The sequence below is a fragment of the Pteropus vampyrus genome, unplaced genomic scaffold, assembly GCF_000151845.1.
Source record: "Pteropus vampyrus isolate Shadow unplaced genomic scaffold, Pvam_2.0 Scaffold283, whole genome shotgun sequence".
Lineage (NCBI taxonomy): Eukaryota > Metazoa > Chordata > Mammalia > Chiroptera > Pteropodidae > Pteropus > Pteropus vampyrus.
The window spans coordinates 1,702,449-1,723,444 of NW_011889064.1; the positions used below are offsets into that span (position 1 = coordinate 1,702,449).

Here is a 20,996-nt window from a genome sequence, read left to right on the forward strand (position 1 = left end):
ATCAAAGGCACCCCAGGCTGACCAATTATAATGTTTCTTGAGACGCCACCATTACAAAATCAATTTTTAAAAAGAAAATGGGGGAGGGCAACTTTTACATTTGATATAGCCACTTACAGTCCACTTCTGTATTTTAAAAAGCATTGTGAATCTGTGAGTAGTGGAAACATGTGATCCAATCAACAAGCCTTTCAAAAAATGCAAGGTCACACCCACAGGAAGTCCTGCGTGCAGTTTTGGGCATCTCCAGCTGCGAAGATATTAGAGGTCTCAGAAAGGGCACGTTGCAGGCCAAATGCGTCAGAAAAATCTGTGGGGTCAGGCTGCACAAGGAGCTAATTATATACTCTCAACAGCAACGAAGATTCTTTCAGCTTCCTGGGTTTTCATTTGAGGTAGCACTTGTAGCCCATGCAGTAGTTAGATAAATGGATTCTATCCCTAAGTTAGTGAAGCATGGGCTGAGGGCAGTTATCTGAATAATTCAGGAGGGGAAAAGGAATATAGCATCTGTGGATGCTTTCTGGGATATTTAGATAGGTGGTTGGAGCTCAGGCAAAAGCTTTTAACCACAGAGCTCCATATACAAATATGTCATCCTTCTTCTAACACTCTCACCTTCAAATGAGGAAGGTCAAATTGGTTTCTCACTTAAATTACTATTGTCTCAACTCTCTGGTTCATCTGGAAAGTCTTAACAGTCATCTCTTTCTGGAACACAATTAAATTCCCCATCTTTACAACTATACTTTGTATTTATCAGCACAAGGCCATTTGCTATTACTCACAACCATGGTCCTTTTGAACTTGATTTTTCTGAATTTGGTCCATGTCTAAATATTCTGGTTATAACGCCTCAAAGGATAAATATAACCTTAGTTTTATATGCTTTCAGTATCTACCTGTGCTTTTGACGTAAGAGGTGGGAAGATCTCTTTTTCTGTCCCCATAAACATAATCAATCCAAGTGGGATGTAGGCCAAGGCAAATTGAGGGTGGGAAGGCTATGAGCAAGGAAGGACCATATCCTGATTCTTTAGTTCCCATATGCTTCTCCAACTTTGCGTGTGTGTGTGTGCACAGACACATGTGTGTATATGTATTGGGTTTAGCTGAACTAAATTAAATCTTTATTTCATGGATGAGGAATTTTGCTGAGATACAGAGAGGGTCATTATCTTGAGAGCATTAGTAATCATAATACAGAACTAGGATGAAAAAATAGAAGATATATGAGAATGGACAGCATGTATGCTGATCTCAGCCCATATCCTGAGAAATTTGTTGTAAACTAATTTGCTTCATACTTGTTTCTCTCTGGAGTAAAAAGAATCCAGTCACTTTACAGCATGGGCTAGTTGAACTTTTACCACCTGTAAAAACTTGGTACTTCACATTATTTACAGGAACAGACACGTGACCATAACACTTTTGACAGCATTTACTTACTTTCATATATTTAAACATAAGAAATTTGAAGAATAATTAAAAATAGTTTAATCAAAAATTTTATGTGGGCAGTTCTCCATCCCCTCTCCCCCCAAAAAATCTGTGGATTGCATCCTCATACTTCTTTTCTAAATTGTTTTTGTGGCACTTGTAACACATCACCTCAGAGAGACTACATTGAAAATTGTGGTTGATTCTCAGACTAGTCTTCGGATCTATTGATGCAGCTAAACTGTACCGTTAACAATACTAGCTGGGATTCTAAGTCCTGGATCCACAGGAATTACGGTATGAGAAAGACTAGAGGAAGAAAGCTTCTTAAGCACAGGCATCTCCAGATTCCAGCCCTGGAGAGTCTGAATCAGGAGGTCTGGAGTGGTGTCTGGGCTAATGTAGGTGATTCTGATCTGCAGCCAGGGTTGTGAACCATTGCTGCAGAAGCTGTGAATTTTTTGACCACTAGTTACATGGCAGCAGGAACAGCAGTGCTAGTAGACAGCAGTTTGTTAGTTACGTGTTTACACAGTTAAGTTGCTAATAACCCATTCGTTTTGTGCCCCTAGTTAAAACTATTACATTTTAGAGATGAAGTAATCATTATGATCAGGGTCTCCCAGAGATCTAGAGAGGTCTGGGCCATATCCATTTTTTGAGGCTCTTGGTGAATAATAAAAATGAAGAAATTCTAAAACAAGATATAAAAAATTGTGACATTTCTTTTAATTGTAATATCTTACAATGTCAATATATTGCTATTCACGAGATAATAACAGGATTTATAAAATATTAATTTATAGTGCACTACAATGGCAATGTGATACAAGTTTAGAGTTATATGATGATGACTTTTTCCTTTTAATGTTTATCAGTATATCTCAGTGACTATACATAAAATCCCTTTAGGAGACAACATCAAAAGTATAAAATTGAGGCAATTTGTAAATATGAGGTTTAGGCCAAAAGTCTTTCAGACTTTTCTTTGTTCTAGGCCCTAATATGTAAAGTCACTCAAATAAATAAAAGTAAGTTAAAATATAACACATATCCACCTTAGGATTTTGCCCATGTATTCTGGAAATTTCATGAGACTATAAATGCTCTAGCACATACTTAAGCTCTTAAAATTGCTCGTTGCATTAAACTAAAGAAAAGTATTTTGTTCTCTTGAAGAAATGCATTATGTCCATAATAATTTGATGAGAATTTAGCATGGAATTATCTCTTGGAATATATAATGTGGTAGATAACTTAGAGCCCTTATTCTGCAGAGGACTTTCAGGATATCTATGTTGCATGACATCTCAACTATTACTGTCATAAACTCATGGAATTGCGCAGGCAAAATAAGGCCCAGTGAACACTGAACTCCGGCCATTTCTTTTCTCCAAATTGGCCTATGATCTTTGTTAATGTACACACACCTCCTTAACCACTAGTGTTTGAACACTGCTCTGTGTTCTTTTTTCCACTTAGCGTTCCTGCAGATACACACTTTATGTTGACATAGTCCTCACCTCTTGTCATTTTTAATAGCTATGTAATAATCCCATTGTTTGCTTAGTCATTTCCCTATTAGACACTTGGATTGCTTCCAGTTTTTTCACTATTATAACTAGAGTTGCCAGGAACATCTGTATAAATTTCCCCCCCTTTGGATTACTTCTTTGGAGAATATTCACAAACGGGAAAAAATACCAGGTGAAGAATGAACATTTTCATGGTTTTTGTTCCAAATTCCTATATTTCTTTCCAGAAGAATCGGTTCATAATGCCATTAGCTTTGTAAGAATCCCAGCTAAAGACTATCAGACTGCTCAAAGTTTTCTTATTATTAATGGTTAATTTGTTAGTTTATTTCAGTTCCACAAATGTGTATGGAATAGCTGTGTGTGCCAGATGTCATCCTACATTCTGAGGATACAAAGCTGAATAAGATACCATCCCTGTCCTCTGGAAGATGCCAATCCATTGGAGAGAAAGATACAGAACAAATCATTTAAAATCAGTATGGAAGGTGCCAGAGGTGTGTGCATCAAGGAGACACAGGGAAAGTACATATCTACGAAGTACTGGGGAAGACTTTCTGGAAGCACTGATAATGAGCTGAACCTTGAGAGTTGAACAGAAATTATTTGGACAAAAATTAGAAGGGAGAGAAAGGTAAGTGAACAAAACAGGATGGACAAAGGCACGGTGGAGTGTTCAGGATGCTTCAGGCAGTATAGTATTGCTGAGCATAAAGTAGGGAGCTAGGAATGCCCAGGGAATGAGGCAGAGGAGTATGTAGGAGGCAAGTCATGATGGCTCTCAAATGCCAGGTAGGGGAGAGGGAGCCGTTGAAGGCTTTTTAATCTGTGGGTTATGGGGTGAGAGTTGACATCAATGACAGTTGTATAAAGGATGGACTTCAGAGGTACACAGCTAAAAGCCAGGAGAAGAGTTAATAGGCTATTGAAGTAAATGAACAAGACTATCATGGATTTGGACAATGTTGATAGAAGAATGAAATGGATAAAGTAAAATATATATGTTGGGAGAAAAACTGGCAAGTCATACTTAAAGTTTCTGCTCAGACATGATACCTATCATATCCACTTACAGTCTGTTGGTCAATCAAGTCACATGGCCAAGCCAACATCAGTGGGATAAGAGATGTATACTCCTCCTATAGGGGGAGGTAAGAGGAAGGAATGCAAACCATCAGACCACCTATCAGGATGCTTTCCTTATAGAGGAGATATTCCAAAGTGAACTATGAAACTACCAACCATCTCATATACTCTCTTCCTCTTCAGTTATTTCTTTGGAATTGCAGTCTCCACGTGGACATAGAAAGAATCTCACTCTGGCTAGTATAAGCAACCTATTACTATGAGTCTGGGACAACATGCTTGAGAACAGGAAGGGACCAAGGAACTCTGAAGAACCAAAGCTAGAAGGATAGCAGCTGTTTTCTAGTTAGAAGAGCCTGTTTGGATGCCACTGACCAACCACTGTTCTTGTCCTTGCATCAGCTTAAGGATCAAAGTTCTAGGAGTGACCACTGATTTGGCCAAATTTAGGTCAAGTGCCTATCCCCTGCCTGTACTGGCTAGAGAAAGGAAGGGTGAATCACCTTCAGCTTCCAAACGAAAGATGGTAACAGAACTTAACACCTCCCACCAACACTAAATATAATCAAGGAGAGGAAATTTCATATGGTGAAGGAAATTTCATTATGGTGGCGGTGATGTATTAGGGAGAGGAAAACTGATGCTTAGGGGGGAAAAAAAGAAAAAGAAAACATCTGCAACATAGTTTCAAATCTAATTTGACCCACCTGAAGTTTATTACAGTGCACAGTGTAAGTTAAGCTAACTTTTTTCCAGATTGACCACTTTTATAAAATAGTAATATGCTTTTTTATAGATGTGTTATTACTGTCTTTGTCATATTGATTAGTTACCATTGTTTATATCTACTTCAAAAGACTTTTTCTACTTCACTCTTCTATTTACCTGTTTTTAACTCCATATGATTTTAAAAATCACTGCTTCATAATAGGATTTTTAAGGGAAGGTTCTATCATCATTTGCCTTTTTTCTGGAAAAAAATATCATCCTACTTGTTTATTCTTTTAGACAAAACTGACACTGGGAGTCCTTTAATTGTCCCAATCTCCCTAATGCGATCAACTGAAGTCCATTTAAGTTTGTTCCACTTCCTCCTCCACAGGTGTGCACACCTGCACAGAACACCTGGGATCATGTGGGTAAAATATACATCACATCATTAATATAGAAGCGTTTGCCCCATGGGCCCTGTTACAACATATCTTCTTTACCACATGCCTTTTCCTCTGGTGCCAGAAAGGCTGCAGCTGAGTCCACACCCCTACAGTAGCCAGAAAGATTCTTTTATCTACCAGGACACCAGGAAAATATTACCTTTGTCTCTCCCTTTCCCAGGCTTAGTCATTATCTCTCGAGTTCTCAGATATATACGACAATCACTGCAACCTAGATTATAACATCTGCTTGTTTTGTACGTACAGAGCCATAATAAATCTTAAGCTCTCCTCAACTTTTAGACAACTTGAATAGTTTCATTTTTAGCATGTCTCTTACAGGCAAGAAAATGTCGAATATTGTTTTTTTAAAACTTTGTTTAAAGGTTATTTTTAATAGAAGAATTCAGTCATTTCACATTAAACATTATAGTGAAGCAAAGGTATATCTTCCAACACCCTGAAAGTTGATTGTTATCGTTCTAGTTATTTGCTTTTTTAAAAAACAAATGATTTCTTTAGTGGGTTTTCAAATCTATTTGCTTTAGAATTAGATGAGAAAATAACTTTCGTAATCCACTCTTTCTCTAAAAATTTAGCACTTTTTATTTCTGCCTTACTTTCTATATTAAAAAAAAGTTTAAACAACCTTTGGAAAAATAACAAAGCAGATTCTATGAGGTAGACCTCTCTGAGTGAAAACACAGGTCTTGAGTCCCGAGTCTGCAGTTCCTGTGTGACTTTGGGCAAATCACTTAACCTCTCTGAGCCTCAATTGCCTTTACAGGGTTTTCTTGATTAAGAAAGTGAACATGGAATCCTTTTGAGACCTATAAAATGTTGTAGAAAAATATTACTAGGATTTTTTTTTTTTAAGCCAGTGACTATGATTTCTGGTGATCTGTAGCTTTTTAAATAGTTCAGCATCTGTATTTTATTATTCTGATAGTATATTATTTGATTAACCAGCTGATTTTATTTATATCAGTGTGTACTACTGCATTTCTATGGGGCCCTCAGAAATATCTTTTTTATTTGTCAGCTATAGGGCAATTCGAAAGTGATTTTTAGCTTATCGATTAATAATGTTCTCTCTCTTTTAAATTTTAAATTCTAGTAAATAGCTTGGAAACATATGCCCTACCCTTTATCTAACAATATCTCTTTATCTCCATCCAAATATCACATTACATGATCCTGCTCCATTGACTATACCCAGTTGGACCAGAGGTGAACATCTGAACCAAGCGTGGCCATTCAGATTCTTTCTTCTAGGATTTTGAAATTAGTCTTCTCAGAGACAAAAATCTAAGAAAGACAAAAAGAGATAGTCTTAATTTTTATTTCTTGCTATCCCTCTGTTCTATAATCCATTCTATATCCTTATTTTTTTTATTCTCCTTTTTCTTTGAGTGATATTGATTTGATTTCTGATCTTTGCAACAGAGAATCTAACCACCACTGCAGCATATGAGACTTACTCTTTGCTTTTAATGTCAAAAGAATTACAGGCTTTTTAAAGGTGTTTCTCTATGTAGTGCCCTTAAGTAAATTAACTCTTTAACAACCATTTAGGGGTTTCTTCTATCTTTGTCTTCACCTTAGGTGTAACAATGTTTTCTTTTCATGGAAAATAGAGTTTATTTTTCTAACCACAAAATTAATACTTAACAAATTTATATAATATAAAAATGTAGAAAGTTAGAAGAGAAAGTTTTCTCTCTCCATCTGTTTTCGCCCTCTAAAGTAATACAGAGGTTTATAGTTTGCTCTGTGTTCTTACATAATGTTTATGATCATACATTTATGTGGTTGTGAGTTTCTTTTACAAAAGTAGCATATTCTTGTATGAATTGCAAGGTTTTTTTCCACTTAAAAATAGAACATAAACATTGTCATTCCTTATTCCCATAGATCATTTTTTGCTTTTTCTCTCTGGCCTGCTCTGTGCTCCAGCAGGCTGACTCTTATGGACCGCCTCACTCAGGCTCCCTTGCTCGGATTGTGTTCAGCTGATGGGAGAGACCAGCAAGAGATCAGAGCATGAGGACAGAAGTCAGTGTATTCCTTCCCTGCTTTCCCCACTTCAGCTCCGTCTTTTGCAGTAACTGTATCCCTCTTTGACTACAGCTCCACTGAGTGGCCCTGATTCTGTGGTTCCAAGTTTCACTAGGCTCCAGTTAATGTATGTCCTCTCCCTTAATGTATGTCCTTCAACCCTAGGAACGGTAATAGCTTTCCTCCTTTGCTGATCTGTAGGCATTTCCCCATTTCTTCTTTGTTGGCATAACACTGCTCAACCCCTTGTAAGTAAACTTTTCCTTAAGATCTCTTTACTTGAAACATCTGGGGAGAGCTCTTTTCCCTGCCAGGACCTTCTCTTATACACATTTTTCCAAGGTGAGACTCATAGCTGTCACAACATATTGACAGATCTCGATTTATTTATCAATTCCTTTATTGATGGGCATTTATCATATTTCAACTGAATTGTTGAAATATGGTGCAGTGAACATCCTTGTATGTGGGTATGTGTATGTGTGTGTATATACATGGGAAGTATTGCTATAGGAGAGAGTCCTAAAATTGGAATTGCTGGAACAAAAGGCATATGTAGGTTGAATTTGATAAATATTTTCTCTCCCTCCTGCGCAGAGAGTCAACAATTTATTCTCCCTAGAATATACTTACATCTAATGAGCAACAAACAAGCTATTGCTACGATAAATGAAAAAGTAAGGCTCTAGTAAAACATGCATGTTAAACCATTAATCCAAAAGAAATCATGGATCTTTTTAACTTAAAAATAAGTCTTTATAAAAGAGTTTCTGAATCCTACAGCTATTCAGACAATGTAATCCTTCAATCAGCTTTATTTCAAGGAAAGAGAACAATTTCTGACTGTTTCAACTAATCTGACCAGAAAAAGTTCCAGTAGCCTCTAAGTGCATTAGATTAAGCACATGATTAAGAATAAAATCCCAAGAACATTCTGATGGTAAGTTTCAGAGTACATTCACATAATATATAACTTCAATTTGGGGCCCAGATACCAAGATGTTTTTTCTCATATTCTAGGTTTAAGTTTATAAGGTTTAATATCTCAAAAACAGAAATAGGTTCAAGGAGGCAAGACAGAGATGTTCATTGAGAACTGTATATAATAAATTAATAATTTAAATTTCCATCAGTAGGGAAATGGCTAGTTAAACTGTAGTATATCCATACTATGGAATACTATGCTGCAGTTTTAAAATGCGCTTCCTTGATTAATAGTGAAGTTGAGCACTTTTCATGTTTACAGTGGTTTGCGGCGGGGGGAGGGGAGTCCCTTTTTTGCCCATATCCTCCTATATAGATTATCTGCTCACATCTTTGCCTACATTCCTACTGTATTGCCTTTTTTCTTATCCACATTTAGAGGGGTTACTATGATATGGATACTAATTCTTGTTATGTATGTAGCAAATATTTCCTACCATTCAGTTTGCTTTAATTTTACTTATGGTGCTTTGTAGTCCTAACATCATGTAACCAAATTATCAATCTATCAATATACATTTTTGCATTTTTCTGTCTTCTAATAATAATAATAATAGAGTCTTCTAGCTTCTTAATATCACTTCCATTAATATCTGTGAATGGTAAGAAGTAGAAATCTAATATCTTCTTTCAAATGGAAAACTAAATATCCCAACATCTTTCCTAGAAGCCCCAGCTTCTTGTCTGTCATGGACTTTGGTTACATCCATCTCTAAACTAGTTACTGTGGACAGGGTGACTGGATATGCTGATGGGCTTAAGTCAATCAAGGCAGCAACGGGAGCCAAAAATGGGGTCAGTTCCTCACAACACACTTTAATAAAGCTGAGTGAATGAGGAATGATATTTAAAATGGCTTTTGGGAAACTATTCCCAGTAGAAAGTGCAATAAAGGCTGGCAGAAAAAAAAAAAGGATGTCTACTGCACAATCTTATGACTTACGAAGTCCCCATATTTCTATTAATTTATTTATTCATTCTTATATCCATATCGCATTGTTTAAATTACCAAAGCCTGTAATATGCATTATAGCAGCTCATCATATCAGATAGTGAAGAGGCTATCAAAGACAATTAGGGACCTGGGAGGCAGTTTTGGCCACGATGGGACAATTTGAGCATCACTAAGGGCAATAATTGCAATGAATTGAAACTCATCAAACATTTGGAATCATGAGTTCATAATGGTATAAAAAATCTAGAAAACAAAAACAAAAATAAAAAACCCCAACTAACTGGTCACCTTTGGAGGATAGAAGAAAACTAATTCAATATCCCCAAAACAGGTAAATAAAAAGACAGGACAAGCATTTATTCTGCCTTTCCTACATGAACTGTATGCTGGATGCAAGCAAGAGCTATAATAGGAAATGTTTGTACAACTCTGCGAATACACTAAAACTATTGAGTTATACTCATTAAATAAGTGAATTGTGTGGTATGTGATTATATCTCTATAAAGTGGTTCAAGAAAGTCAAGAAAGTAGTTACTTTGGGGGAAAGGAGGGGGTTGAGACAGGGATTGGACACATAGAGGGGTTTCTGGGGTAGCTGATTAGGTTCTATTTCTTGACCTGGGTGGTGGTTAGAAACATGTTCTCATTATAATCATTTGTTTTGTGCAGTTTTCTAATTTGTGTTTTATTTTTCAGTAAAAAGTTAAGTGAAATAGTTAATGTTGAAAGCATGGGTTTAAAGAGGGAACACAGGGCTAATTTTTTAGTGTGCCTCTCTGAGCTGTGGGCCCGCCCCACTGACAGGCTGTCTCAGACAGCAGTGCAGGTTTGCCTTCAGCTAAAGATTGTGGGGTGTTCTAGGAAGTCTATTGTGGTTCAGTGGGTTAATGGCCTCCAGACTCAGGTCTGTGGTAGATGTGGGCTCCACAAGGGGGCTGTAGACTGCCTCAAAACTGAGCTTCAGGCTTCTCCTGGAGAAGCTTGCAAGACTGTGGCCTCGTTGCCTGAAAACATGAGCTCAGGTTCCAATTTTTCCAAATTTCCTTGGAGATAATGGTGTGGGCAACAATTCCTGGATATTTTTTATAGTTATCTTGTTTTGGAGAAGTTTTTACTCAGTTAAAAAGCAACTGTAGAAAGGACAAATGCTGTACAATTCCACTTATATGAGATACCTAGACTAGGTAAATTCATAGAGAAGGAAAGTAGAATAAAAGTTACCAGGGACTGTTGAAAGGGGGAAAGAGAAAGCTTTTGGTTAATGGGTATAGAGCTTCTGTTTGGAATAATGAAAAAGTTATGAAAATGGATGGATGTCATTGTAATTTACATTTCAAACAATAGACATTGAGCAAAGCAGATTATTCTACATAATGTAGGTGGGTCTCATCTAGTCAGTTGAGGACCTTAAAAGCAGAGACTAAAGTTTTCTAAGGAGGCAAATCTGCTTCAAGATTGCAGTGTCCTCTCCTGCTTGAGTTTCCAGCCTTCGGATTTCACACTCAAAATTACAACTTCAACTCTTCTCTGAATTTCTAGCCTGCCAACCTGCTCTACAAACTTTCTTGTTCCTTTTCTTGGGCTGTCCTTGTCCTCACTGGTATCAGCGTTAAGCCACACTTATAAAATATTGTACAATATTGTTAATATAGTTAATGCCACTGAACTGTACACTTAAAAATGGTTAAAATGCTAAATTTTATGTTATGTGTATATTACCACGATAAAAAAATGCCTGAAAACTGAATAGGAAACAAGTATAGAGGAAGAAGGGGAAGCTCACTCTATGATTTAACAAACTAATTGAAGGAAAATGTAAAATTCTTGAAAAAGTTAACCATATTAAGAAATTAAGAGAGTCTAGAGTTATTCTGAAAAGATGCCAGCCTTCATAAAGAGTCATGGGGAGTAGCAAATGTGGCTACTGATAAGGAGCCATACAGATCCAGTTTTGTATTCTGTGGTAAAATGGATTTGATAGAAAAAAACTGAAAAGGAGGAATCTGGAAAAATGATTGCTGGAATTATAAGACAGACAAAAGCACTAGAATATAAATCAAAATCCATGTACTCGCTTGGACTTTTTCGTCTGGCAGCATATTCTGCAACGTAGCTCTTCACCACAGGTCAGCTTCATCTGAGAGTAGATCTTTCACTCTTCTCCATTCAGAGTCTCTTCTTCACTCTCAGACTTTGTTCTTCTGCCTTGAATTAGTTAGGATTCTCCAGAGAAAAGGAACCAATAGGATATAAGTATAGAGAGAAAGATTTCTTTTAAAGAATTGGCTCAGACGATTGTGGGGCTGGCAAGTCTGGAATTTGTAGAGCAGGCTGGAAGCCTAGAAATTCAGAGAAGAGTTGATGTTGCAATTTTGCACATGCATTTTGCAGGCTGAAAATTCAGTAGACGCTGAAATTGAGTAGACACTGCAATCTTGAGACAGATTTGCCTCTTCTTTGGAAAACTTCAGTCTTTGCTTTCAAGGCCATCAACTGATTGGATGAGACTCATCCACATTATGGAGAATAATCTGCTTTACTCAAAGTCTATTGATTTAAATGTAGATTACATTTTTAAAATATCGTCATAGCAACATCTAGACTGGTATTTGAGCAAACAACTGGGCACCATAGCCTAGCCAAGGTGACACATGAAATTAACATCACGTACCTCATTCTCCAGTTCATGGTTCTTTGTTGGTGGATCCAAGGGGATCTCTTCTCCCTCTTGCCTCTCCAGAAAGCATATATGGACCATTCCAGAATCCTCTCCAAAGAATTTTTCCCCAGCCTACCACATCCTTCAGCAGTAATGAGAAATATCTATCCACCAAAATGTTTGCCTCCATTTATTCTCCCATGTACTATTTCATTCCACTATCCACTATATCTTGATATACTGGGTTCTCTTCCGGGTTGATTCAATTTTCAATCAAACCTGTAACTGAACAAGAGATTTTTTAAAAATTTATTTCCAAAATAAATTTTGAATTTTGCTCATTTTTAGTTTAGGAAATTGCTATTACTTAAGAGATTATATTTTTTCTTAAATGGAAGATTTATGGAATTATGATTCTTACGATAATGTTTCATAAATAAAGTTGATTTAAACATTTTTTTTTTTAATTTTGAGTTTACCTATCTCCCAGAAGAGTGCCTGGCATGTAATAGGAGCTCAATAAACATTTGCTGAATGAATCTGTTAATGTAGCCAGTTAGGAATAATTTTATTTTAGACTATTCCTGCATTATAAGATAAATTCTAACTCATTGTGATGCATTATTTTTTCAGAATACATCTAAATTAAATTTACTTATTGAGTGATTGATTCTTCCCTGTTTCTATATGGGATTGGGCCACTTTCTTTTCTTGTGCTGTCCTTGTCCTCAGTATCAGAGATAAGCCAGGCTTATAAAATGAATTGCGTATCTTTCCATTTTATTTTGTGCTCTGGAATGGCTTGGGTAACATAGGAATTCTCTGTTCCTTGACTACTGCAGGCCCCACAATATCAGGGAATATGTCCCAAGACCCCCAAGTGGATACTTGAAACCACAGATAGTACCGAACCCTATGTATACTATCTTTTCCCCAATACATAACTATGATAATGTTTAATTTATAAATTAGGTACAGTAAGAGATTAATGACAATAAAAATAAATAGAACAATTATGACAATCTACTGTAGTAAAAATGATGTGAATGTAGCATTAAGTAAAATTAGGGTTACTTGAACATAAGCACTGGGATACCGCAACAGTCTATCTGATAACCTAGACAGCTACTCAGTGACCGTAGTACATAAAGTGTGGACATGTTGGACAAAGGGATGAGTCACATCTCGGGCAGGATGCAAAGTAGGATGGCTTGAGATTTTATCACACTACTCAATTTAAAACTTTTTGCTTATTCATTATGAAAAGAATTTTTAGTCTACAGCCATGCCACCCTGAACAAGCCTGATCCCGTCTGATCTCGGAAGCTAAGCAGGGTCAGGCCTGATTAGTGCTTGGATGGGAGACCATCCAGGAAGACCAGGTGCTGTAGGTGTAAAAACTAAAAAAAATAAGAGACTGTAAGCTGACAAGTTCTTTGCAATCTGTGAGGTCAACCAAGGGTTGCCTCACCTAAAAAAAATAATAATAATTGTTATTTCTGGAATTTTCTATCTAATATTTTTCAGACTGCAGTTGACAGCAGGTAACTGAAACCACAAAAGTGAAACCACAGATAAGGGGTACTACTGTATCTGCAAATGTACCCTTTTCCATGCTTGAGTTATGTATAAAGAGAGACGTAAGACAAAGAAGTGCTCTGTGAAGGCCGAAATATCAGCTTATTCTGATAAAAGCCACTGGAGAATTGGCTTAGCATGAAAGCCAAATGAGCTTACTAATACTGAACCACAGAATTATATAAACATAACCATCCAGGCCTAGTAGCACTGACTGGGGCAGGTCTCATCATATGGGTAGCATCTCACCCTGCAAGAAGTAGAACTTGTGCTTTCTGGGGCTGACTGGCTCCCAAAGAGGAAGAGAATGAAACCAAGTCAATCGTGCTCAGTTTATTATTTCAAATTCACCAATTGGATTAATTTCCTACTCCAAGAACACAGGAGATATACTAAATCGAGTTCCTTCACATGGAAGATGTAGTCATTTCCTATTGCCACTGTAACAAATTACCACAAACACAGTTACTTAAAACAACACAAATTTATTCTCTAATAGTTCTGTAGGTCAGACGTCCGAAATTCATTTCACCAAGCTAAAGTCAAGGTGTTGGCAGCACTGGTTCCTTCTGGAGGCTCTAAGGGAGAATCTGCATCCTTGCCTTTTTCAGCTTCTAGTGGCCACTTGTATTTCTTGACTTCTGGCTCCTTCTTCCATCACCAAGGCTCATCACTCCCATCACCACTTCTGTCTTCACCTCACCTCCTCCTGTGACTCTGACTCCTCCTGTGGCCCTCTTATAAGGACCTTTGTGATTATATCAGGCCAACTGGATAATCCAAGATAACCTCCCACCTCAGGATCCTTAACTTGATCACATTTACAAAGTCTTTTTTTTTTTTTGCCATGTAGGTAACATATTCATAGGTTCTGGGGATTAGGGTGTGCACATATTTGGGGAACCATTACTCAGCCTATCACAGAAAGTAATATCAAGAATTGGTTAAGAATGATTCCCACTGATATTCCCTTGATTCTTGTTTTCTTAAACCAGTGATTTAGCCATTAAGCAGAGGTGTGTCTGACATCCTCGGAGAGGATCTCAGCAGCCTGTCAGAACAGTCCCACCCCATCTTCATGAGGCTACCCTTCCCTCTTATATCAACCAACTTTGTACTCACCCCAGGAACACTGGTAGGCAAGAAAAATTTGGCTCGTGAAAGGTCCTAAAATAGTTTCCTCTAATGCATTAATTAAATCATTCAATGCCATCTTGTAACCAAGGCTGAAATTACATTAATTTTCTTATTATTCACTTTTATTATGCCTATCCATATTGTCCACGTAGCGTATCAGAGAATCAGCACTGAGATTAAATGACAAAAGTACACTATTCCAATAATAATATGCACATTAAACTTCAATAACAAAATGCTAATAATGTCCAAAAATTTTTTTAAAACATAAACCTCTTTCCTTTATCAAATATCTAGGCAGAAATTAATGTCCAAGAAATGAAATCAAAATCATGAGATACTACAGTTCAAAAAAAGTAAAGTTCAAAATAAAATTATCTTGTTTTTGTGGGTTAGAATTCAAAGAAATTAAAGGCCAAAATTCATCTTCCCCAACTTCTTATTCTGCTTTGTCTCAGCTGGAGGGGATTTCCATGCGTGGGTAGAGTCTGAGATCTTTTAGCAACCACAGCTTAAGCTGTATCTCATGGAATGGGGACAGTTTCCACAGGAGTTCCAAATTAGAAAATAATAATACCAGCAAGTCTGTAACATACTTTTTTTTTTTTGCTAAGGAGTCTATAGATTTAGTAGAACATGTAAAATGATCCTAGCACTAGCTCTACACCCACCATATTTAGAAAGCAAGCCAATTCCTAGCAGATATCCCAAGCAAAATGCATACCAGAATTAGTACTTTGGGTTGCTAACAGTACTTTGGGTAGCCAAAAGCTATTGTAGAGACCGCAGCTTCACAAAGATGCCAGTTGACTGATACGAAGAGTCCAGAATCTGTGGCCGGTGAATTAAAACCCAGTTAGGAGAAAGCTAGCTACAGGTTAATTTCTGCACTATGGAGCCTTGTATTTACCATTTCCAGGAAGCTCTACCTCTGAGTACTGTCTCCTCTCTCGGGCCAAGCATTTGAGGGGGTGTGGCCTTCCTGCAAAGTTTAGAAATGTGCAATGGCAATAGTCATCAGACCTTATTTGAGGGGCTGTTCTTTCCCACCCAGATATTCAAAACCTCTCCATTCCCATGTCCCCTTTGAACTTTTGGTGCCCACAATGCAGTGCTGTGATGAAGGTGCGCTCTGTCTAGTAACAGAGCTCTCACAATAACTGGTGAGCATTATTACTCCTGAGCTGCGGTGGCTTTTTTTCACTGCCTCTTTCTGTGGAATTCCTTAGGTCTAGGAAAACCATCACCTAGGGAGGATTTCTCTATCATATTTAAATAACCAGTTTCTAGCAGCCTCAAGGACAAGCAGAGGAAATGATCCTTGAGCCATATGAATGCAAACTTCATCCATCCACCCTGCCCTCGTTTACCCTTCAAGTAAGTTCAAAATAACTTAAAAGAGGAATTGAAATTAGGGCTGTTTGTTTACAATACCCACCTACACCTAGGACTAGCACACTGAGAACTAATCTCTCACTAATGCTCTGTGGTCCAAAGAGAACCCAGCTGCCCCACAGTTTAAAAACAGCAAATATTTTTCCACTCCTTTAATATCTAAAAGGACAGTATATGAAAAGGCTATTTCTTTCTCCCTATAATTGAATCCTTGCCTCAGCTCTAACGGCTTATTAAGTCCTCTTCAGCCTGCTAGCCCCTGCTAAAGCCCTCTCATGGCCCCTGTGCCTGTGCCAAGGCCCTCTTAACAGCCTCTGAGTGGCTTTTCCAAGGTCTTTTTCCCCAGACTACAGCTGTTAAGAGCCAACTGCACTACCAAAAAAACCTACCTGGTTCAATATAAACCTACACAAATTCCCAAGATTGAAATGTCCTGCACACACACTAAAGAACAAGACTCCAAGGCCAAGGCCAATCCCTGCCACTCCAGAAACCTCAATCACTCCATGTGTATTCATCTGCTTCTCCCTAATTGTGCTCCTTATTTCTTACATATTAATTTTCTGGCCAAATGCATCAAGTGTTGGAACATTGAAGGGGCATCCAATAAAAAGCACCCTTCCTCCTTTTCTGAGCCCAAACAAATTAAGAAATAAGATAAAGGAATAGAAGAAGGCCAAATAATTAATGAATTCCTGATAAAGCTGGATTGCAGGATGCAATAATGAGTCAGAAGAATTTTCCAACACTAAGCTACAGAATAAAATGCAACGATTCTCGTCCGAAGTCGACTTGCCTTGTTGGGGCTGAGAGAGTCAGCCTGCCCCCAGAGCAGACCTCGTACTGGCGAGATTCCAAAGAGGAAAGGGGACAGGAATAAGCTGAGCATGCTCATTTTATTTTCCCCAAATTTGCCAATTAAATCATGCCCTCCTCAGATCAGGGCAGAGTTAAGGAAGGGCAGAGAAAAAGCAGGTATTACTTGAATGTAACACCCTTCACCTGAAAGGTCCGTGTTTGTTTGTTTGTTTGTTTGTTTGTTTCAAGTAAAATATATGTAGGTATTATTTGGGTAATTAAATAACTTGATTTTTGTAAAACCAAGATGGTAGCTGCTACCCCATGAGACTGCTCTGCTATGGTTATAATCTAGAGGTCTAAAGATAAGATTTCTCAGGCATTATCAATTAGCATTAGGGAATGATTTCCTACTCTTTTAAACAGTTTTCCATAGGTCTTTATAAAAAAAAAAAAAAACACACACTTAATTTCATACTTTTTTTAGCCATGCACTTAAAAAATGTGACTCAAAATTTGGAGCAAGATTTAAATAACGATTTTTCTCTACCACAGAGACAAATGTTTCCAACCTTCTCAGATGCTTTCTGTTGCCCCTTCTGTTCCTTCTTTTTGTCACTGCCCCACCCATGGGAGCCACTCCCCACTTCCAGACTTGAATGAAATGGCCACACCGCAAAGTGTGAAGTTAATTTGAATGGTCACAGAGTAGCGAGATGACACCACCTGGGAGTTCAGGGGATTTAGCTCTACGTAGGATAAACCTTGGCCAAGGGAAAGGAGACAGCAGAGAAAAGGCAGATAAATGCCCTCCTCTTTCTTTTTTGGATTATTTTGAAGTGTAGCTTCTTCCCGCAACTTTTCTGAAGAAATCCTGAGTACTGAGCAAACCTGCTGAAACACCTGCTCTTGGAAAGCCAACTTTGCATCCTTCCCTCTCCTTTCCCTCATTCTTACCACCTGAAACTGTCTGAGTGAGGGTCATCTTGTTCTCGCCTTGAAGCCAACCTCAGCAATTAATGCACCCAATCTCCCACAAATCCACAGGGAGGCAAATCGAATATTACATTACACATTATATAGGAAACCTTCCTTTTAAATATTCTTTGAGTTTTCTCTTTCCTTAAAGGTTCTACGGCTCATAGCTCACCCATCTTTACTTTCCCTTCTCTTCAATCTTCTCACAAAAATTTCTTCCAAGTATCGCCCTCATTCTGTGGTGGGTAGAGCAATTTGGTCCCCTGTTGGCATTTTAATTCTCCTCACTGCCAGTACCCTGCTTAATTCAACAAAGGCCCTCTAGTGAGCTGAATACACAAAGCGTTCATTCTTCCCTGTAGAAAAGAAGGGAGGTATTGCCAGTACATCATTTTAATACATTTTCCCTCTGTCACACAGGCATAAAACAAAATCCCAAGCAGACAAGAAGGGAGAGGAAAGAAAAAGCCATGTCAGGATGAAGCAAGTACAGGATCTAGAGAAGCACAAGTTTGGAATGATATCTGGTGAAGGAAAAGCAGACCGGGAACATGGATCTTGAGGCAGGGGCAGACACTACATAAAACTGGGTTCAAATGAAGCCAGATCACCTGTGCAAGAGAAGACCAGGAGCTGGAAAAGGGTTTGCAGGAACACTGGGCACGGGCAATAGGAGTGCAGTTTAATATTCAGTGAATATACACTCAATAAACAACCCCACAAGTTTCCCGCCGGGATCAGAGCTGATCCCCGTGGCAATGAGACTGATTCTGAAAGCAGACAAACAGATCACCTGCCTGGTGTCCAGGGTTAAGGACCCAGGAAAGCGAGTAGTTCCCTACTCCTACTATTTTCCCCTCACACTTAAGAATAATACATCCTCCTCATAGATTAGTTTTCTACTGCTGCTGTGACAAATTGCCACAAACTTAGTGGCCTGAAACAACACAAACTTAGTATCCTACAGTTCTGTGGGCTGGAAGTCCAACATGGGTCTGACTGGGCTGACATCAAGGAGTTGGCAGGGATGCATTCCTTTCTCAAGGCTCCAGGGGAGAATCTTTTCCCCGGCCCTTTCCAGCTTCTACAGGACATCTTCTTTCCTTGGCTTATGGCTCCTTCCTCCATCTTCTCAGCTAACAAGAGCAGGTTGAGTCCTCTCATCACTTCACTGACCTATTCTGCCTTCCTCCTCTACTTTTCAGGACCGTTGTGATCACATGAGGTCCACTGAGATAATGCAAAATAATCTCCCTGTTTGAAGGTCAGCAAACGAGCAAACTTGATTACATCTGCAACCTTAACTCTCCTCTGCCATGTAATATAACATATCCACAGATTCTGGGGATTAGAATGTGTTTACCTTTGGGAAGCCAGTATTCTGCCTATCAGATGGTGATAAGTACTATGGAGAAAAACAAAGCAGGGGTTGGGGAGAAAGAGGGACTATTCCTCCATGGTCATGTCTCCCTCTGGCCACAGCTAGAAAGGTTCTCTTTTAAGGAGAACCTTTTAAGGATCCATTTGATTAGATTGGGCCCACCTGGATAATCTGAACTATTCTCCCCATCTCAAGGTTCTTAACACTAATTACATCTGTAAAGACTCTTTTGCCACTGAAGGTAATACATTCACAGGTTCCAGTGATTAGGGTGTAGCCATCTTTGGGGAGCCATTATCCTGCGTGCCACATCTTGTCTATGATCGAATTTTCTAGGCACCTAAGCTTGTCAATGACTGAAATTTCCAACTGGTTCTCTGTCAAAACCCCTTGCAGAGAATTCAACTCGTAGATATGATTCTTTCAATTTAGTCAGAAAGCCGGTTAAGATTTTTCACTATTAGCTCCCTAGCTCCCTAGACTGAAAAAATATGTGCATCTTTATTCTTCTTTTGATTAAGAAGTGAAGCAGCAATATGATGCCACCACCACCATCAATATACAATAGTTACATCAACCCAAGTAATGCCCTAGTGTTGTCTCTATGTAACCAACACATCCCAACCAAAAAACCCGGCAAACAACGAACCTGGCCCCAACCCTTTAACTTTTTCCTTTCTGAGAACGGCATATAAATGGAATCATATGGTATATAGTCTTTTAGATCTGGCTTCCTTCACTGAGCAAAATGCACTTGAGATTCACCCATGTTGTGTGTATCAGTAGCTCTTCCCTTTTTATTGCTGAGTAGTATTCCATTGCATGGATGTACCACAGTTTATCCATTCTATTATTGATAGATATTTGGGTTTCCAGCTTTTGGTGATTATGGATAAAGTGGCAATGAACATTCATATACAGTTTTTTTTGTGAACAAAGTTTTCACTTCTCTTGGGTAAATATCTAGGATTACTGGGTCATATGGTAAGTGTATGTTTATCTTTATAAGAAACTGCCAAACTCTCTTTAAAAGTGGCTGTACCATTTTGCATTGCTACAAGCAATGTATGAGTGTTCCAGTTCCTAGCATTTAGTATTGACAGTTTTTGTTTTGTTTTGGTTAGGTTTGCTTCGGTTCGGTTTGAATTTTAAGCCATTCTAATAGGTATTTGATATTATCTCATTGTGGTTTTAATTCACAATTCCCTAATTAGTAATGATGAGTAGATTTTCATGTGCTTATTTGCCATCCATATATCTTCTTTCACGAAGTATTTGTTCAAAATCTTTTGCCTATTTATAATTGGGTTGTTTGTTTTCTTATCGGTAAGTTTTGAAAGTTCTTATATATTTTGCATATAAGGCCTTTGTCAAATATGTGATTTGAAAATATTTCTCCTAGTCTGTGGCTTATCTTTTCATGTGCTTAACAGTGTCTTTCACACGAACGCAAAATTTTATAATTTTGATGAAGTCTAACATCAATTTTTTCCTTCAAGGAACAAGCCTTCAATGGCAACCTGAAAAAACCCTTAACCCAACCAAAAACAAAAAAAATTTTTTTTCCTATGTTTTCTTCCAGAAGTTTTAAAGTTTTGCATTTTGTATTCATGTCTACTATCTATTTTGAGGTGATTTTTGTGTAAGATAAAAGGTATAAGTTGAGGTTCTCTTTCTTTTTGTTTTGTTTTTGTTTTGTATATGGTTATTTATTCCAATGCCATTTATTGAAAAGACTATCCTTCCTACATTGAAATGATTTTGCACTTTTGTCAAAAATGGGTTGATAATATATGGGTAGATCTATTTCTGGACTCTGTATTCTGTACCATTGATCTTTGCGTCTATCTTTATAAA

The 20,996-nt window shown here is 37.9% G+C and overlaps 1 protein-coding gene and 1 pseudogene across 15 annotated transcripts in view; one reads left to right on the plus strand and one right to left on the minus strand.

Moving 5' to 3' along the window:
* The window catches only part of APOLD1 (apolipoprotein L domain containing 1), a 41,481-nt gene that overhangs the window by 6,139 nt on the left and 14,346 nt on the right, over positions 1–20,996 (minus strand). For 8 of the 15 annotated variants that reach the window (XM_011376002.2, XM_023520873.1, XM_023520875.1 and 5 more), the window contains 2 exons: positions 11,885–12,157; positions 4,049–4,114 (listed from right to left, as the gene is read on the minus strand). In XM_011376002.2, the coding sequence (XP_011374304.1) occupies positions 4,049–4,114; positions 11,885–11,971 (153 nt within the window). In that variant the 5' untranslated portion in view covers positions 11,972–12,157. Of the gene's footprint in view, positions 1–4,048; positions 4,115–11,288; positions 11,553–11,884; positions 12,158–13,699; positions 13,891–17,930; positions 20,471–20,996 lie in introns of those variants that run through there. The other 7 variants (XM_011376007.2, XM_023520882.1, XM_023520874.1 and 4 more) reach the window with 6 other exon arrangements.
* On the plus strand, positions 13,148–13,266 carry LOC111729819 (annotated as a pseudogene).